Source organism: Elephas maximus, chromosome 4 (assembly GCF_024166365.1).
Source record: "Elephas maximus indicus isolate mEleMax1 chromosome 4, mEleMax1 primary haplotype, whole genome shotgun sequence".
Taxonomy (NCBI): Eukaryota; Metazoa; Chordata; class Mammalia; order Proboscidea; family Elephantidae; genus Elephas; species Elephas maximus.
Genome location: NC_064822.1, coordinates 93,666,956 through 93,687,393, shown reverse-complemented (window position 1 = coordinate 93,687,393; position 20,438 = coordinate 93,666,956). Strand labels below are relative to the sequence as shown.

The window sequence follows — 20,438 nt, the reverse complement described above, 5'->3', positions numbered from 1 at the left end:
GATTGGATCATCTTTCTTTGGAATGGGTGCAAATATGGATCTCATCTAGTCAGTTGCCCAGGTAGTTGTTTTTCAAAATTCTTGGCATACACGAGTGAATGCTTCCAGCACTGCATCCATTTGTTGAAACGTCTCACTTGGTATTCTGTTAAGCCCTGGAGCCTTGTTTTTCACCAGTGCCTTCAGTGCACCTTGAACCTCTTCTTTCAGTACCATTGGTTCTTGATCATATGTTACCTCCTGAAATGGTTGAATGTTGACAAATTATTTTTGGTACAATGACTCTGTGTATTCCTTCCATCTTCTTTTGATGCTTCCTGTGTCATTTAGTGTTTTCCCAATATAATCCTTGAGCATTGCAGCTCGAGGCTTGAATCTTTTCTTCAATTCTTCCAGCTTGAGAATGCCAAACATATTCTTCCATTTTGATTTTCTATCTCCAGGTCTTTGCACATGTCATTATAATACTTTACTTTGTCTTCTCGAGCTACCCTTTGTAATCTTCTCTTCAGTTCTTTGACTTCATCATTTCTTCCTTTTGCTTTAGCTATTAAGTGTTCAAGAGCAAATTGCAGAGCCTATTCCGAAATCCATTTTGGTCTTTTCTTTCTTTCATGTCTTTAATGACCTCTTGCTTTCTTCATCTATGATATCTTTGATGTCATTCCACAACTTGTCTGGTCGTTAGTCATTAATATTCAATGCATCAAATCTATTCTTGAAATGGTCTCTAAATTTGGGTGGGATATACTTGAGATTATACTTTGGCTCTCATGAACTTGTTCTAATTTTCTCCAACTTTAACTCTAACTTGCATATGAGGAATTAATGGTCTCTTCCACAGTTGGCCCCTGGTCTTCTTCTGACTGATGATATCGAGCTTTTCCATGGTCTCTTACCACAGATGTAGTCAACTTGTTTCCTGCATATTCCATCTAATGAGGTCCACATGTGTAGTCGCCGTTTATGTTGTTGAAAAAGGTATTTGCGGTGAAGATGTCCTTGGTCTTGCAAAATTCTGTCATGAGATCTCTGGAGTCATTTCTATCACCAAGGCCATATTTTCCAACTACCAATCCTTTTACTTTGTTTCTAATTTTTGCCTTCCAGTTGCCAGTAATTATCGATGCATCTTGATTGCATGTTTGATCAATTTCAGACTGGAGAAGTTGGTAAAAAATCTCCCATTTCTTCATTTTGGCCTTAGCAGTTGGTGCATAAATTTGAATAATAGTAGTGTTAACTGGTCTTCCTTGTAGGTGTATGGGTAATATCCTATCACTGACAGCATTGTATTTCTGGATGGATCTTGAAATGTTCTTTTTGACGATGAATGTGACTCCACTTTTCAATTTGTCCTTCCTGGCATAGTAGACCCTATGATTGATTCAAAATGACCTATACCCGTCCATTTCAGCTCACTAATGCCTAGGATATTGATGTTCATGCATTTCATTTTTTTTTTTTTTTTTGACAACTTCCAGTTTTCCCAGATTCATACTTCATACATTTCATGTTCAGATTGTTGATGGATCTTTGCAGCTATTTCTTCTCCTCTTTACTGGATCATTAAGCTTTAAAGAGTTAAAATTTTTTAACAAGAAATTCAGAATGTATCATATGCTTTGGTGTTTGTGGAGTATAGCTTCTAGCAGGTACCTAATTAGTTGAAGCATCCTGGCACTACTATTTCATACCTTGTCTCTTCTTGCATAAAAAAAGAGACAATGGGGCAGTCTGGATTTTATTACTGAGTATATGTTAACACTTCTTAAATCAGGGAAGAAATATAAAGTTAGTTTTGTATTTTAGGTATAAATTTGTGACTGAAGTGAGTTTTCTTTTCTTCCCCCACCACAGGGGCATAATCAACCCATTTCCTGCTTCAAAAGGAATCAGAACTTCTCCACTTCAGTGTATTCACATAGCTGAAGGGCATACAAAAGCTGTGCTCTGTATAGATTCTACTGATGATCTCCTCTTCACTGGATCAAAAGGTGGTAGTAGTCATAGAATGTGAACACTTGATTTTTTTTTTTTTTAATGATTAAGTTTTTAACAGGATTAAAAAAAATGGAAAACTTTTTAAGACCTAGCAAGAATCTAAGAAATAATCTTATTCAACCCCTTGTGTTTTGTAAAATCATTGCATAGTTGGGAAGAAAGTAAAAACTGTTCATGTTATGTGAATAGAATGTTGAGAGAATACATTCTCCCTTCAGTATCTGAGCACCTACTGTATACAAGGCCTTAAATTTAGATTTAAGCTTATATAAAAAATTTTTAAATGCCCTTAAAATGTACACTGTGGTGAAGAGAATCAGATGGGTACAAACCATCATTTCTTCTATGTGCCAGGGACTATGCTAGATACTATACAAATTATATCTTCCTTAATTCTCACAACAACCCCAATGAAATACATGTTGGATCCTCATTTTGCAGATGAGGAAGTGGAGGATTCAAGAAAATAAGTAATTTTCCTGATTTTTTAAACTCAACTAGTAAGTAGAAGAGTCAGGATTGGAAACCTAAGTCTTCTCATCTCCAAATCTGTTAACCCCTTTGGTTCAGTTGCAAGCAACTACATTTAGGATGAACCTTTTAGAATGGCTTGGATATTGATTGGTAAGGATGGGCAAATAAGATTACAGAACAACATAAGCAAAAATATGGAGATAAATGTGGGGTATGTTTGGAAACTAAGTCCAGTTGGGTTGAAAAGTAGAGTCTATGTAAAAGAAGTGGTGGACAGTGTGGCTGGAAAGATAATAAGGTAACGTGTGCAGGAATTTGGGAAGCTAACAGTTCTTTAGCGTTTAGGAATACTACAAGATTTAGTTCAGTCAGCAATTATGTATTGCTCATCATCACAAGAGAAGTGTAAGAAGCTAGCTATGGAATAATGGCAGTCAAAACCCTAGTTTAAAAAAAGAAAGTCAGCTCTGTGAAAATATAATTTTCTAATGATTTAAATTAAATGTATTTTCAGGATAATTAAATATTCAATGTGTCAGAAAAGGAAAATAGAATAGTTCTGTGATTATGTTTTTAGGTTAAAAAGAAATCCATCTATCAGTGACCTTTGGAAAAGAAAGGAGTATGTGTTTACGAGTGTGGCGACTGTTGTTAGGAAGTGGTCGTGTAGTCAAAGCAGATTGTTTTGAAGGTGCCGATTTCAGACAGCCATCTTAATATCAGGGGCACTTTAAAGTAGGACTCTTTTGATATGACTTTCAAAATTTCATGTAATTATTTGAAATGCTACATAGTGCATACAACAGACATCCCTGGCTTTCCTCCAATCCTTTACCTACCTTGTCCTTGAACCTGCTGCAGAGGACAAGAAATGGAGTTAGGATGCCTGTTGCAGGTTAGCTGAATAATTACTCAGTTTGTCTTGTTGCATTTTCTACTTGTAGGAGAAAAATTGATTCTGACTCATAGCAACCCTATAGGACAGAGTAGAACTGCCCCACAGAGCTTCCAAGGAGCACCTCGTGGATTCGAACTGCTGATCTTTTGGTTAGCAGCCGTAGCACTTAACGACTATGCCACCAGGGTTTCCTTTTTATTATTAGGAGAAGCTAATTTAGTTTGTATTAATGGTATTTCCTCTTTTATTTGTTTTAGATCGTACTTGTAAAGTATGGAATCTGGTGACTGGGCAGGAGATAATGTCACTGGGGAGTCATCCCAACAATGTCGTATCTGTAAAATACTGTAACTACACAAGTTTGGTCTTCACTGTTTCAACATCATATGTTAAGGTGTGGGATATCAGAGATTCAGCAAAGTGCATTCGAACACTGACGTAAGTAACTTAAAGAAAGCATAAGAGATAAAGAGTTCCTTTTTACTATTTAAGGGAAGATAGGACTGTGGGTTCATTTTTTATTTATTTATACTCATCTACTTCCAAAAGAGTATTAAATTGTTTACATGAAATTGTTAAAATGAAAGTACAGATAAGGGTGAAAAAACTAATGAGAGAATAAAAGACAAGAGCTAGGTATTAAACAAGAAAGGATAAACCATATTAAAAAAGACACCTATCTGTGGCTAAGAACATATTTCATATTTTCTCCCACCCAAACACCAAGGTATTATAGTTTCATAGTGTTTATTACCAGTTTATAGTTAAATGATTTACATTATTTCCTTCAAATGAATACCACGCATTTGAAATGGTGAAAATCACCACTGCAGGCAGTTACTTTTAATTAACAAGTATTGAATAGCTAAGAGTTTTTTTCTTTTCTTTTATGACTGAGACTCTTATTTTAGCACAAATTTCATATCTACAGGTTATGTAGACACTTGGAGAATGGGTTTGTTTTCTCCATGTCTGTTATCATTTATATCTTTAAAAAATGTAGAGCTAGTAATGATTCTTTTTGTCCTGAGTTTGATGAACTGTTTTACATAATCAAAATTGAGGTGAACTCTTTTGGTTTAAATGAGAGATGAAAGTATGGGAGAGGTTAATTTTTACTAATTTGTAAAGATTATTAACTTTTAATGCCAGTTTATGATTTTAGAACTGTTAATTATTTACTGTACTAAACACAAATCACTTGAGGGGGATTTTGTAGAAAAAGAACAACATATCTTAAGTTAGTAATTTAATCCGTTTGAATCACGAAGGTCAAATTTGAAAAGATTATTATAACTTGATATTTTAAAAGTTAACTGAAAAAACGTTTCAAAATTTAAAATGATTATTTATCATCCAGAATTTATCTGAGGAAATAGAAATAAACTACATTTATTTAGTTGAATGCCCTTTATCTTTTAGCACATAGTAGTATTCCATATATATTGGGTTAAAGTAAACAACTGCAAATAATTTGAAAGATCCCAAGTGCCTTTAATCCAAAAGGGCAATTCTTATACATAAAAGAAAATTTGGAAGTCTGGCCCACAGGGGGCTTCCGGAAGCTGCAGAAAAGTAAATTACCTTTGCAGTGTTGTATCATCAGTTAGGTTTTTAGCTTTGACATCTAATTCTTTATGAATGATCTTTCAGTTTCCCTAACTCAGGGCCTGGTTTTGTCTGGAATTTCTGGCATTATAATAGTCCTACAAATTAAAAGTCTTAAAGTATTTCGTCTTGTTTAGTTGATTCATTTATTCACTTATTCAACAAACATAAGTGTCACAACTTTGTATGAAGTGCTATGCTAGCTACTATGTGTGTGCTGGCGAAAGTACACAGTTCTTTGGTTGCCTCAGCCTGTTTCAGAGGAATTCTAGACCAAACTCGGGTTTGCTTTATTCTCATTAAGGTCTTCAGGTCAAGTTACTCTTGGAGATGCTTGTTCTGCAAGTACCAGCCGGACAGTAGCTATTCCGTCTGGAGAGAACCAGATCAATCAAATTGCACTAAACCCAACTGGTACTTTCCTGTATGCAGCTTCTGGAAATGCTGTCAGAATGTGGGATCTTAAAAGGTAGGATTTTGAAGAAAATGTGCTTCTTACGCATGGTAAATACATCTTTCAGACATTAATAACATATTGACACATGTGAGATCTAATTTTCATAATCCCAGAAATTACTGTAAAATCATAGCCTTTTCTATTTAGCCCAACACCCCTAAATGTCCCTTCTGTCCTCAGCTTCATTAACAAACTCACAATTTTCACTCCTTTTAATCACCATTGCTAAAGTAGATCGTATAGTACATAGAGAAGAAATAGGATTGAAATCCATGGCCTGACTGAAAATTTTTTTGCACGTTGTGTTGTTCAATAGAAGAGACCAGAATTTTTGTCCTAGTTTCATTAGTACCTATAAAAGAATTATTTTTTGCAGTAACATTCAGACATCTTATATCTCAAATTTTTCAGTTTTTTTTAAAGCTTAATTTAATAAGTTTGGGTATAAATCCTCACAGAGGTTGTATGAGTATAAAATAAAATATATGTAAAAGATAAGGTACTAATAAGATAAAGTGGTTAAAAAGAAAAAGGTGATAAATTGAAATGTAAGGCCTTACAGTTTTCATTTGATTTTTATTTGCCATGAAGTGTGAGCTTTTATCCTTTAGCTGAATGCCTATCTTAGCCTCTTTTCTAGTTGTTAAATTCTTGACAGCAAACGATTCATTCATTTATTAATTAGCAAATATTTATTGAGCACCAATTATAGCAGGCATTGCACCAGCACAGTGGTAGGTACTGGGAATAAAGAATGAACAAGACCAATGTGGTATCTACTTTATTAGAGCTCACCTTCTCGTGGAGGATAAAGGGCATTCAACAATTACACAATACTGCATAAGGTCTAGAGTCCTGCTGGCACAGTAGTTAAGAGTTATGCCTGCTAACCAAAAGGTTGGGAGTTTGAATCCACCAGCCGCTGCTTGGAAACCCTATGGGGCTGTTCTTCTCTGTCCTACAGGGTCACTATGAGTTGGAATCGACTCAATGGCAATGTTTTTCTTTTGTTTTAATAAGATCTGCAATTCAAGTAATCAGGGTACCTCCTACCAAGATGGGATTTTTCATTGGTAAATCAAATGGATATTTACTTGAGAAACATTAAGGAAAATTAGTGTTACGATTTTTAATGTTTTAAAGCGTGACTGAGAAAACATAATAAACATAATTAATAGATGAAAGAAAGAGATATGAGAATCACAGTCCTGAGTATTGTGTTAGAAATAAATAGGGAAAACTGAAAATAGGGTTTGTGTAAGAAATTTGAAAGGAAGTGAGAACTTGGTTTATTCTTAAAAATATTATATTTGAATCAATTTAAGAGCACCATGGAGGAAGATAATCAAATTCATGGCATAAGGCAGAAATGATTGGTGATATCAACTTTTACAGAACTTTATGTTTTTTATTTGGCTGAGAAAATAGACTGTTTGAAACCTGATTGATTTTAGCAACCTGATTAAATATAGATGCATCTTAACAGAGTAAGAGAATAGTTTTGGAGAAACTATAATATTCTGGAAGCCAAATACATCTCTATATTCTAGCAGCTTGATTTCAGGTAGGACTGTGAAACAAAGGTTCCTTGTCGCTCTCTGATAATTGACCTCACACATTTTTCTGTAAGCCAGATATCTCTCCTAGTCTTTTTTATATCTTCATAACAATTGATGAAATAGACTGCTTGTCTGTTTACCTCTGATTTGTCCGTGTACCCCTGATATACACATACATATGCATATGTGTACATAAATGTGTGTATATGTGGCTGTACATGTGTATATATGCATATAGGTAAATGTGAGGCTATGTGTATATGTAAGTGTGTGGGTAAACATTTGCTCTTCCTTGTTGCTGATCTCCTCATTCCGCCCAGTTCCTCTCAGGCATGGTTTCTGGTGGCATAGTGGTTAAGAGCTACATCTCCTAACCAAAAGGTCAGCAGTTTGAATCCACCAGGTGCTCCTAGGAAACTCTCTGGGGCACTTCTACTCTATCTTATAGGGTCGCTGTGAGTTGGAACCGACTCAACAACAACAGGTTTGGTTTTTCGTTTGTGTGTGTGTGTGTGTGTGTGTGTGTGTGTGTGTGTAAAATGTATAAACCTACTTTCTCCATTTTGTTATTGATTTTCTAGTTACATCAGAGATACCAAAGTGGACCTAATAACATCATTCATATATCTGTGATGTGTTTAGACATTTAATAGATTAAGATTTACCTGGATTTAGGTTGGAGTTAAATTTAGCACATAGCAGTTTTTCAGACTTTTGCAGCTTTTTGTTTACTACCTAAATGACATTAGTCATCTTTGGAATAACTTATTTAAGAATCCTCCCAGTTCCATCATAGAATGTGTCACTCTGGCCATTTTTGAGTCTAATTTGAATACAGGTTCGTGCAGGTGGAGCTAAAATCTAAAAGAGGATTAGGCAACAAATTCATCAAAGTATATAGATTATTTATTTATTGTTTTGAGACAGCCCTAGCATACTAAGGGATATTTTCAAACAATTTTTTTCTCTTTTTAAAGGTTTCAATCTACAGGAAAGTTAACAGGACACCTAGGCCCTGTCATGTGCCTCATTGTGGATCAGATTTCCAGCGGACAAGATCTAATCATCACTGGTTCCAAGGATCATTACATCAAAGTGTGTATAAAGAGTTGTTGAATTATATTCTCCTATCTTTTTTTTTTTATCTCTTAAATGTGAAGCCCTGGTGGTATAGTGGTTAAGACCTCAGCTGCTAACCAAAAGGTCAGCAATTCGAATCTACCAGCCACTTCCTGAAAATAGAGCAGTTCTATTCTGTCCTATAGGGTCACTATGATTTGGAATCGACTTGATGGCAATTAGCTTGGTTTGGTTTTTTGGTTTATCTCCTATTAAATGATATGTTTGAAGTTTTCAAACTCATCTAAGACCCCTTTCTTTAATCAATTTTCTTTTTTCCCCTATTTTCTGACCCTCAATTTTCCTTTCTTATCTTTTCCTCATTCAGAGTTCCCGATGATTATTGTCTTACTATTCAAACATGTACTTTCATTTTTCATAGAAGATAGGTTAGAAGGGATTTTAAAGCTTTTTCAGCTCACTCATCCAATTAATGCTTGAATGTCATGGCCATCATCTATTATAGTGAGATATTATGGTTTCAGAATTTTATAAAATTAGCAGATAGCATGAGGAAAGATGGATATTGTGATTCTGGAAATGTTAAATATAAGGTACTAACAGGACATCCACATGTAGGCCAGCAAGCCATTAGAAATGCAGGTTGAGAACTCAAGTTATGACTGGAGATGTAGGTTTGGGAGCCATTAAAATAGAAGCAAATATTAAGGAGTAGATGACACTTCCAAAGGAGAGAGAAGTTGTGGACTCAGCCTTGGGGAACACCTGTAAGAACCAATAGGAATAAAAAGAGGATACAGTAAGAAAGAAAGGTAGGAAGATGCAAAGGAATGTATCTGGAGGAAGAGAATAATGAATTGTGTCAAATGCTATAGGTAGGTAAAATAGAATGAGGACTTGGAAGGACTGAATGGGCCTATTTGGAGGTAGCCACTAAGACTGAACTTTTTTTTCAAATGCAGGGGTAGAAGTTGAAGGGTATAAGTGCTGTTTCTAGAAGCTCTGATTAAGGTATGAGAGATGGGTTAGTAACTTGAAAATAGATGATTAAAAGAAGAGAATTTTGTATTCAGGAGATTTGAGCATATTTATATGCTTAGGAGATGAGCTCAGTGGAAAAGGAAAGAGGGAAGAGTGAAGTGGTACGAGATGAAGTGGTGGTAAGTGATGAAGGGGGTAGGAGGAGTTAGTTCATAGGTGGGAACCTTGGAAGAAGGAAATACACTTCAGCCTCTGAGAAGGAAGTGAGGAAGGGTGTGAAGATGTTTGAAGATGGCAAGAAAAATTTAGAATGAAGAGGAGGATCTAAAAAGTTTATTTTGGATTACCTTAGTCTTTTCAAAAAAGCACAAGGTCATCAGCTAAGAGAAATGAGAGCAGCTGAGGAAAGTGGCAAAGGTTTTGAACAATAGCTTAAGGGATGAACAGAGCTAGCTAATAGTGATTAAATAACCACCATATGACTTACTTGAATTTCAATTGGATTGATATGCATTATTTTTATTATTGAACATGTTATTTATGTACTCATATATGAAAAGATTGGCTCCCTTTCTTAAAAGCCTACAGCCATATGAGCATGTGACATATAAACAAAAGTAGTGTGAAAATGGGCTTGGATTAATCCTTGGCATTATTCATAGTAGGTTAATTAATTTATGAAGATATTATAACAAAACATATCCTCTCTCTTATTAATATACATGTTCATGCATGTATTTCTATGAATGTATGAATATAGGTGCTTATTTGTAAATTAAATGGGGATGACTGCTTTCTTTCTGCTTTTTTAGATGTTTGATATAACTGAAGGGGCTCTTGGAGCTGTGAGTCCTACCCACAATTTTGAACCACCTCATTATGATGGCATTGAAGCACTAACTCTTCAAGGGGATAATCTCTTTAGTGGGTCCAGAGATAATGGAATCAAGAAATGGGACTTAGTTCAAAAAGACCTTCTTCAGGTAATGCAAAGTTTTCATGGTGTGAAGGGGACACTTCAAAACTGCTTATATCGGTTCCCTACGGCTGACATAAGAAAGTACCACAAACTGGTGGCTTATAAGAACAGAAATTTATTGTCTCATGGCTCTTAAAGTCCAAGTCAACGTGTCAGCTGTGCCATGCTCCTCTGAAATCTCTAGGGGAAGATCTTTTCTTGCCTCTTCTAGCTTCTGGTAGTACCACGTGTTCCTTAGCTTGAAGATGCATCTTTACATGGCCATCCTTCCTCTGTGTGTTTGTGTCTCTTCTCTTCTTTTATAAGGATACCACTGAGATTAGATTAGGACCCACCCTGCTCCAGTATGACCTCATACTGACTTAATTAATACCTATTTCCAAACAAGGTCATGTTCATAGGTACCAGGCATTAGGATTTCAACATATTTTTTTGGAGTGTGCAATTCAATCCATACCACCGCTGAATAGACTATATAAGAACTCGAAGAGGCCCTATCTAAATTTTCCTTGTTTAGAAATTATATTAGTCAGGGCTTCCTTTTAAAGAGTGAATGAACTTTTACATATGGAAAATGATGACAGTACCATAGTTCTCTTTTTTTTTTTTTTGACATGAATATAATTTCAACATTTAATATCTGTTAGATAGAGGAGAACAGATACTGATAAGATTAGAGAGATCTAGGATTGCCCCATTTATGTGTCCACTAAATAAAAATCACCCTTGAGGTAGAACAATTGCAGTTTCTCATTTTGCTTCATTTTTGTTTTATGTACACATTCCAAGGGGACCAAGTTGAACTATAGTCAGAGTACTATAAATGATTCTTCATCTACAGGAGCATTTTCATGCATCCAAAAGTGGTGGCTCTCTCATTTCCTACAAAATGATAGTTGGATTGAAGTGTTGCATCAATAAAATCAAATATTGGTCTTTTCCTAATTCCCAGGTAAAGAAATGAGTTAACAAACACAATTGTTCTTAATTTCAAGCTTTACTTTAGATATGTATGGGTGCGTATCTAGGGCAGTTGTTACCATTTTTCTACTTGCAACCAGCTGATGAAAACACAATGAACATGTAGCATCAATAATGATAGAAAAAACTTGGCAACAGATGAGTATACTTTATTCAGAAGCTTTTCTTTTACAGACATATGTTCATGGTTGTGATTTTTTTTAATTACACATGTACATACATTTATGCATAAAATAATAGTCATATAGCTGTATCATATAATTTTTTCTCACGTTATGAAATATATAGGTTACATCTGGTCTTTTGCAAAATGTTGTCTATCAAAGGTTTAAGGCGGTGATTTTAAGTAACAGTCCCTATAGTCTACATACCAGATGGCAGTTCTCAAACTTGTTTTATTACTGCCCATGAAGGGGAGGTGATGTTTGAAGAATTCTGTATGCTTTCCAGGTATTTTAGGTTCTATAGATTTTTTTTTTATAGATTATTAATATTATAGGCCTTTAATACTTTTAATGATAATAATTCGTGGGGCAAATTATGGATTTACTTAATTAAACTGTGAGTGATTGTTTAGAAAATGAACTTTTACAGTTTCCAGACCATTCAGTGTTCCAAATGTTGAGTTTCGTGAGTAAAAATCAAACTTTTATGGTGTGAAAGTACCAGATTGGAAGACTCCCTCTAAGTTGCTGGTTTCTCTTTTCTCTCCCAGCAAGTTCCAAATGCACATAAGGATTGGATCTGTGCCCTGGGAGTGGTGCCAGGCCACCCAGTTTTGCTCAGTGGCTGCAGAGGGGGCATTTTGAAACTCTGGAACTTGGATACTTGTGTGCCAGTCGGAGAGATGAAGGGCCATGACAGTCCTATCAATGCGATATGTGTTAATTCCACCCACATTTTTACTGCAGCTGAGTAAGTTCTTCCTGCGTGGCTTTTCTTTCTACTGAATACTTGTGTTCTGATTTAACAAATATCGTAAGTTGTAAATATCTAGAAATGTAGGACAGATGAAATCCTTCTTTTATTACAGTCACTCTGACATCTGTTTTAAGATACAATTTATATTTTCTGTTGTATAGTATGAGCACTGAATTTAGGATCCCCAGGTTACATAATAGTGTTACTCTTGTACTAGCACTCTGTTTATGATAGGAAGTCTTGCTGCCAGTTCTTCCACTGGTGATTTTGATTTTTTAAAAATCATTCGTGGATGATGAATTTCTTCAAGTTTTTTTGGCTATGCTTCACGTTACATTCATAAGGAATTAATGATTTAGAGCAAATCATTTAAAAGAGCTCTTAGTGCCTCTTTTTCCCTCCCTTTTTTTTTTTTAAGTATATATAAAGTAATAGTATCTATTTCCTCCCACTTATGTATAGCTGAGTTGATAGAGTCATTTGTTCATTTATTCATTCTTTCAGAATGAATATCCTATATTTCAGGCACTGTTCCTGACTGGGGAATACAGCAATTAAAAAAAAAAAAAAAGGATCCAGACCGCAGTTTATATTCTAATGAGAAAAAAGAACATAAATAAGTAAAATATTTTAGGTGGTGATAGGTGCTATGGGGAAAAAAAGCGGGGAATAGGGATGGAAGTATCATGGGAGGAGGTTACAAAATAGGTTAGTCAGGGAAGACCTCACTGAGAAGGTGACATTTAAGAAAATGCTGAAGGAGGTAGAGAGATGAGACACTGTGACTGGAAAAATGACTTAATATGTATGTAAGTACTCTGGAAAGAAAAACATATGTACTATATATAATACACAACGGGTTTTTTTTTTATTAACTTTTATTGAGCTTCAAGTGAACGTTTACAAATCGTCAGACTGTCACATATAAGTTTATATACACCTTACTCCGTACTCCCACTTGCTCTCCCCCTAATGAGTCAGCCCTTCCAGGCTCTCCTTTCGTGACAATTTTGCCAGCTTCCAACTCACTCCATCCTCCCATCCCCCCTCCAGACAGGAGATGCCAACACAGTCTCAAGTGTCCACCGGATATAATTAGCTCACTCTTCATCAGCATCTCTCTCCTACCCACTGTCCAGTATCTCCTACCCACTGTCCAGTTCTCCTACCCACTGTCCAGTTCTCCTACCCACTGTTCAGTTTTTTTTTTTTTAATATATAACACGAGGTGTTGGTCTCATTCAAATAAAAGGTAATTTCTCATGAATATCTGTCTTGAAATTTGCCGTATGCCATTTGTGAATCAGTTATGTCACTTAATTTAGCTTGAACACCTCCTTGAATTCAGTCTACCCCAAATGCACAACTGCCTTGATTTTATTTTAAAGCATCTGTATTATTTCTGTGGCATCTCATTATTTGTGCTGTTCCCACTGAATTCCTCTTTCATTTAGACTTACTTTATTTTTAAAGTGCATCAAAGCCAGTTTATTTTGTATTTTTCTGATGTTTACCTTCAGTGCATCACTGATGCTATTTCCAAGATGCATTGCTTTCTTCAGCGTCACCACTCTTGTCTACCTCCTTATAAACTTATTGTGTCTTTAATAATTTACTGGAAATCCCTTGATACCACTTGAAGTTGTTGGCCAGTCAATATAAATAGGCTGGTAAAAGTATTTTATATCACTGAGGCTTGGTGGGTGACATATTATTGTATTTAACTCTCTTTTTCCTGATGTGGTCTCATTTTTGAAAAACTAGACCTTTTCTCAGTTTACACACTGTTCTGAGCCCTTTGCAAGTATTTACTTGTTCGTTTTCATAACTCAAGAAGGTAAGTATTATTTAAATCCCTGTTTTATAGGTGGCAAAACAGAGGCATAGAGAGGATAAGTAACTTGCTCAGGGTTCCATAGGCAATAAGTGGTAGAACCGGTATTTGGAATCAGGTAGTTTGGTAGTCCAATTTAAGAGCTTGTGCACTTAACCACCACACATGTTACTTCTCCAGTATTTGCCTTGGTTCCATATTTATTCTCACCTTCTTAGTTTCCCTTTTCTCAGCGATCACAGTCCAGCACTGCCTGTTGCCATGTGTCTGAAAACAGTTGTTCAGTTTTTTCATGTATTTTGCCAAGTTTAATCTCTGTTTACGCAGGAGGGCTTACCTAGTGGAGTTACTCTTCATAACTAGTAGTGGATTTTCCAACGTCTCAAACTAAATGTGCCCAAAACTGAACTCTTGATCTTCCCCACAAAAAAATATGCTCAACCCACAGCCTTCTCCATCTTGATTTGATGGCTTCTCTGTCTTCTCTTGCTCAGGCCAGAGCCCTTCACTTCTCCTTTTCAGTCACATTCCATATCCATCCATCAACAAATCCTGTCTGTCTGCTTTTAAATTACATCTAGAATCTGGCCACTTCACACTATACCTTCTCCCTCACTGGCCCTAGTCACCATCACCTCTCACCTGGCTTACTATAATAAAAAAGAGTTGCTGTCAAGTCAGTTCCAATTCATGGAGACCCCACATGTGCCAATAGCCTCCTAAAAAAGGTCACTTGCAGTATATAGTCTATTATCAACACAGAAACTAGAGTAATCCTTCTAAAACACAAGTCAGATCATATTCCTTCTCTGCTCAAAACCCTGCAGTGGTCCTCCCTTTCACCTAGAGACCATACTTGATCTGATCCTCTGATCCTTCCCTCACTTTACCTTCTACTACTCTTCAGCTTGTTCCTCCTGTTCCAACTCCACTAGTCTCTTTGTTGGTTGTTATGGATTGAATATTGTGTCCCAAAAAATATGTGTTGTAGATCCTAACCTCTATGCCTGTGGTTATAATCCCATTTGTGAATCAGTTGTCTTTGTTACGTTAATAAGACAGGATTAGTGTAGAGTGTGTCTTGAGCCAATCTCTTTTGAGATATGAAAGAGATTAAACAAGTATGGGAACAGACACATGGAGATCTCCAAGGAACCAGGAAGCAGATGCTGAAGAGACAAGGACTTTCCTCCAGAGCCACTAGAGAGAGAAGCCTTCCCCTAGAGCCAGTGCCCTGAATTAGGCCTCCTAAACTGTGAGAAAATAAATTTCTGTTTGTTAAAGCAGTCCACATGTGGTATTTGTTACAGCAGCACTAGATAACTCAATCAGAATTAGGTACCGAAAGAGTGTGGTGGTACTCTAACAGACACTTAAAATGTGGAAGCTATTTTGGAATAGGGTAATGAGTAGAAGCTGGAAGAATTTTAACGTGCCTAAATAGTAAAAACCTAGATTGCCTTGAAGAAACTGTTGGTAGAATTATGGACACCAAAGGCAATTCTGGTGAGGGCTTAGAAGGAAGTGAGGAGAGCTATAGAGAAAGTATTATCTTAGAGGATACATATGGTGCCAGCAAGAGAATATTGCTAGAAATGTGGGTATTAAATGTGCTTCTGGTGAGGCTTTAAAAGAAAATGATGAACATGGATTGGACAATGGAGGAAGGGTGATGCTTTTTGTGCAGTGGCAAAGAACTTGTCTGAATTATGTTCAAATATTTGGTGGAAGGTAGCACTTGTAAGTGATGAACTTGGATATCTGGCTAAATGAGATTTCTAGGTAAGATTTTAAAGGGACCACCTGGTTTCTCCTTGCAGCTTATAGTAAAATGCAAGAGGAAAGAGATAGACTTAAAAATGAACTGTGTAAAATGAAAACAGAACTTAAAGATTTAGAAAATTCTGTTGTACAAACTAAGGGCACATGTCCTAGAATGTTCACTAAGGACGTGGCTACACAATCTTCTGTTAAAGAGATTAAGCCTGTGACTGATGGCTCTAACCAACTACCACTCAGAAAATCTATCAGCTTAGACTACAGGGGACAGAGAAAGAACTAAAGGAAAGAGCAATGCCTGCCTCTTAGAATTCTACAGGTGGGAAGCAGGCCAAAAGAGCTACACCTGTTGTCCTCCAACGAAAGAAAAAAACCATACCTGGAGCAGCTCGGAGATCAGCAGAACTATTGGAAGGAGCATGGGAAGGAAGCAGGGCCTTCTCGTTTTCAAAAGGTGGGGCTACGGTCTCCTAGATCTCAAAAGCCACAGCCTCCTAAGTTCAAAGAGTCAGATCTTTGCCGACTTAATTCTGGAGTTTGTTGGGGGGTGGAGCCACTGCCCAAAGCTGAGGGGGTGGGGCCACCATTCCCAAGAGGCAGAAGATTGGGGCCTGCCAGGACCCAGGGAATGGGGTCTCCACTAAGATGGACTAGGAGAATGGGGCCGCCCAAAGCCGAAGGAACAGCGTTGCCATCCCAGAGGGCCTGGAAGGCAGAACTGAAGCCCAAGGCTGAGGGATCTCCACCCAGAATCCAGAGAACATGGCCAGCACCCAGAGTCCAGAGGGCAGGGCTATTGTCTAGGTGGTCTCAGAGAACAGAGGATTATTTTCAAGCCTTGAGAGCTAATGTAATTTGTTCTGCTGTGTCTTGGATTTGTTTGGTGCCCATTATCTCTTCTTTCTCTCCAATTTCTCCCTTTTGTAATAGAAATTTCTACCTTGTGCCTGTTCCATCACTGTATTTTGGAAACAGATAACTGGTAGTCTAGGTTTCATAGGTTTACAGATGAAGAGGAATTTTGCCTGGGATGGAATACACCAAAAATCTCACCCATATTTGATTTAGATGATTCAGAAGATGAAATTTTGGACTTGGAGTTGATTTAAGACTTTTGGCATGATGTGATGGGGTGAATGTGTTTTGCATGTGAGAATGACTTGAATTGGCGGGGGGGCAAACCGTGGAATACTGTGGGTTGAATTGAATATGTGTTGTAAATCCTAACCTGTGTGCTTGTGGTTATAATCCACTTAGGAGTGGGTTTCTTTGTCATGTTAATGAGACAGGATTAGTGTAGGTTGTGTCTTGAGTCAATCTCTTTTGAGATATAAAAAAGATTAAACAAGCAAGCGAGCAGAGGAGAGATAGATGCCAAGCCACATAGAGATCTCCAAGGAACTGGGAAACAAGCTGAAGAGACAAGGACCTTCCTCCAGAGCTGACAGAGACAGGAAGCCTTCCCCTAGAGTCTGCACTCTGAATTCAGACTTCTAGGCTCCTAAACTGTGAGAAAATAAATTTCTGTTTGTTAAAGCCATCCACTTGTGGTATTTCTGTTATAGCATCACTAGATAACTAAGATACTGGTTCTTGAACATACCAGGCTCTGCCCCGGGACTCCTTTTGCCCAAAATGCTTTTCTCTCAGAGATCCTGACCTTCTTCCCAGCCTTTCTTTCTCAGTAAGAGTAACCATGACATCTTATTAAAATTGTAATCTTTTTCCACCATGTAGTACTTCTGGTCCACCTTGCCATTCTGTACTTTTTCTATAGCACCTATTACTTTCTAATATACTATATAATTTAATTATTTACTCTGGTTTATTGGAAACCCTCGTGGCATAGTGTTTAAGAGCTATAGCTGCTAACCAAAAGGTCAGCAGTTCGAATCTACCAGACACTCCTTGGAAACCATATGGGGCAGTTCTATTCTGTCCTATAAGGTTGCTAGGAGTTGGAGTCAACTTGATGGCAGCAGGTTTGGTTTGTTTTTCGTTTATGGTTTATATCTGTCTCACCCTGCTAGAATGAATGGTCTACAAAGGCAGAGTTGTTTTTGTTTTTTTTGATTGTTGATATATCCCAAGTAAGTAGAATAATGCCTGGAACATAGCAGGGTCTCAGTAAACGTTTGTTGAGTATATGGTTGAATAAATAAATGAATGGGTGGTGTATGAATGAACATATCCCCTTGCTGTTGTCAATGTATATGTGTGTTGTGTGAGAATGAGAGAAGATTATTGTTTAAAAATGAGAAAGCTTAAGTTCTAAGCTCAGCTGTGCCCTTCATTGTGTTACACTGGGCATGTCATTATACTCTTTTTATTCTTGGATTGTTCTACATAACCTTTTAGCTATAAAATTCTATGGAAACTTTTTGGCTTTGCATTTATCAGGAACTGGAGAAAAGAGACATTTCTTTAACCATGAGAGACATGGTAAGAAATGGAATCGTCTAATGACTGGTCCTCAGTATCCTAATACTGCATGAAGAGAAACAAGTTTTCTTAGAAACACTTTTAATCTTATATGTTCCATGCTAGATACATGTTAGTTCACTTCTTAATAGCCTCTTGCTTTCTCTGTGAGCATATGCTAATTTCACCCAAAGAATTCTTCCTGATTGTTGCCAGTTTCACCAACTCCCTGGAAACACTGCCCCGGCCACCTCCCAGCCTAGAGGCCTCACTGTAACCTTATTCTCCCTGTTGCACCTGAGACCTCTAACCATATTTCATAAAGAAAAAAAATATATCACATGTTATTTTCTGAGATAATGAATGCTGATCCAGTGTAGCAGTTAAGAGATGGGGCTCTGCAGCCAGACTTCTTACATTCAAATCTCAGCTCTGTCATTAACTGTGTTAACTTGTGCAAGTTATTTAACCTCTGTGAACCTCGATTTAGTACCTATCTCTTATGATAGTTGAAGAGAATTATATGTGTTATGTAAAAGGCATATATTAACAATGTCAGACACATGGTAAGCCCTTGTTAATATGAGCTGTTATTAGTTACCATTATTATAGGTACAGACTTGATATAATTATGGGGCAATGTATATTTTTTAAATTACATTTATTAAAGATCTCTTCAGAAAATCTTTTCATTATAAGTAATTCTAACAGCTGTTTCCTTATCATTCTACCTGTTTCACATGTTCGTTTTTAATTTATTTGTTTTGTAGTGATCGAACCGTGAGAATTTGGAAGGCTCGCAATTTGCAGGATGGCCAGATCTCTGACACGGGAGATTTGGAAGACGTTGCTAGTAATTAAACAAGGATGAAAATAGTTATAAACTGAAAACTGTGATAATATTCTGTATGTTCTTTATGGAAAATATTGTCCTGTATTTATATGGCAAAACCTTATGAATGGGATTAACTGGAAAATATATCTGAATCCAACTGCTGAATATAAATGGTATTCTAATAAAATTCTATCTATTCTGTGTGCTTAATTTTAATATCTACCAATACATATATATCCTATAATTGATATACTGCTTGATTCATACTTTTATTGTGGCTGGATTTTTGTGCCTAGCTATAAAAAAAAAACCTTTAAATTATTTAAATTGTAAGATGTCTGCTTTTGTGACAGAAAATACATCTGGAATACAGTGCAACCCACTGTTAACTCATTCATGTAGCCTGTTCAGATGATTTGCGTATTTATATATATACTGGGAATTTTAGTCAAATTGTTTGTGCAGTGGTTAAGAGCTACAGCTGCTAACCTAAAGGTTTGTAGTTCAAATCCACCAGCCACTCCTGGAAACCCTGTGGACAGATCCTATTGTGTCCTTTAGGGTCCTGTGAGTCAGAATCGATTTGATGGTAACTGACATTGGGAATGTTAGTCAAATTGTGGTCCACTTGTCTGTCATTTAAATCAGTCTACAGAACGTTCCCAGATTTCAAAGCTCCTTTAATGTAATGGAGACAATAAGATGTGAGAATATTACTGATCATTTTTTCTTAAAGTGGAATTGACCCTAATCAACTAACAAAGAATGTTAAGCAGTTTGTATTAATGTTGGCGATTACTTTATTGACCAAAGTTTTGTGCTGTATTCTGTGCTCAGGACTAAACTGCTGTTAAACTGTTGTTTCATTAGTGCTGTGCATACATTCTGTGATGGGAAACAGTTTTGATGTCCTAACAGAAATATATTTTGATCTATTTTCCTATGGAGTTGTTTCTATTATCACCTTTTAATTTCATTTTTATTTAATAGTAGCATTTTCTTCCCCTTTTATCTAATTTTTTTATAAGCTGCTAAATATATTTTAAATATACTATGTTTGCAAACCTTGGTAGCTATGATGAGAACTTTATCATCTGAAGTGGGAAAAGCTATGTAAATAGGTAGATTGTAAAGAGAGAATACCTTGCATCATGTCTGTATGAATTTTTCAGTGCTATAGATTGGATTTTGAAAAAGGATGTATAATTTATCTGTCTGCTCAGAATATTAATTTGTAAATTCCGCAAGTTTAATTTTTTGTAGATGGGTTAACATTGAAAATATTGTCTTATGTATTTTTTTTGTTTGTTTCTGAAAGTATTTGCTTGTAAATGAAAGCTTAGCTAGAGCTTAAATAAACATGTTGCCATGAATTGCTTTTATTCTGTTGTTCCTTTCCTAAGGGTAAAAAAAAACAATGGCCAGTGTTTAGAAAACTTTGTTTTATCTCTGTGTGGTGATATAAGGAAAGGTGTTTTCCTTACTTGGCAATTTATATATATTCCTTATTTTATGCAGTAGACATGACATATTCTTGAAAAGTTTTAGCTGTAGACTAATCTTGACAAACCAAGGAAACTCACTATTTAAAGGGCTTAAACTGAACTATATAATTTAGGGATTTGAA

General features: G+C 36.3%; 1 protein-coding gene across 9 annotated transcripts in view; it reads left to right on the top strand.

Moving 5' to 3' along the window:
- KIF21A (kinesin family member 21A) overlaps positions 1-20,176 on the top strand; it is a 170,947-nt gene extending 150,771 nt beyond the window's left edge. For all 9 annotated transcript variants that reach the window (XM_049882821.1, XM_049882820.1, XM_049882825.1 and 6 more), the window contains 7 exons: positions 1,861-1,997; positions 3,634-3,814; positions 5,289-5,453; positions 7,978-8,095; positions 9,874-10,044; positions 11,737-11,936; positions 18,747-20,176. In XM_049882821.1, coding sequence (XP_049738778.1) covers positions 1,861-1,997; positions 3,634-3,814; positions 5,289-5,453; positions 7,978-8,095; positions 9,874-10,044; positions 11,737-11,936; positions 18,747-18,837 — 1,063 coding nt within the window. In that variant the 3' untranslated portion in view covers positions 18,838-20,176. The remainder of the gene's footprint in view (positions 1-1,860; positions 1,998-3,633; positions 3,815-5,288; positions 5,454-7,977; positions 8,096-9,873; positions 10,045-11,736; positions 11,937-18,746) is intronic.
- The last annotated feature ends 262 nt before the right edge of the window (positions 20,177-20,438 follow it).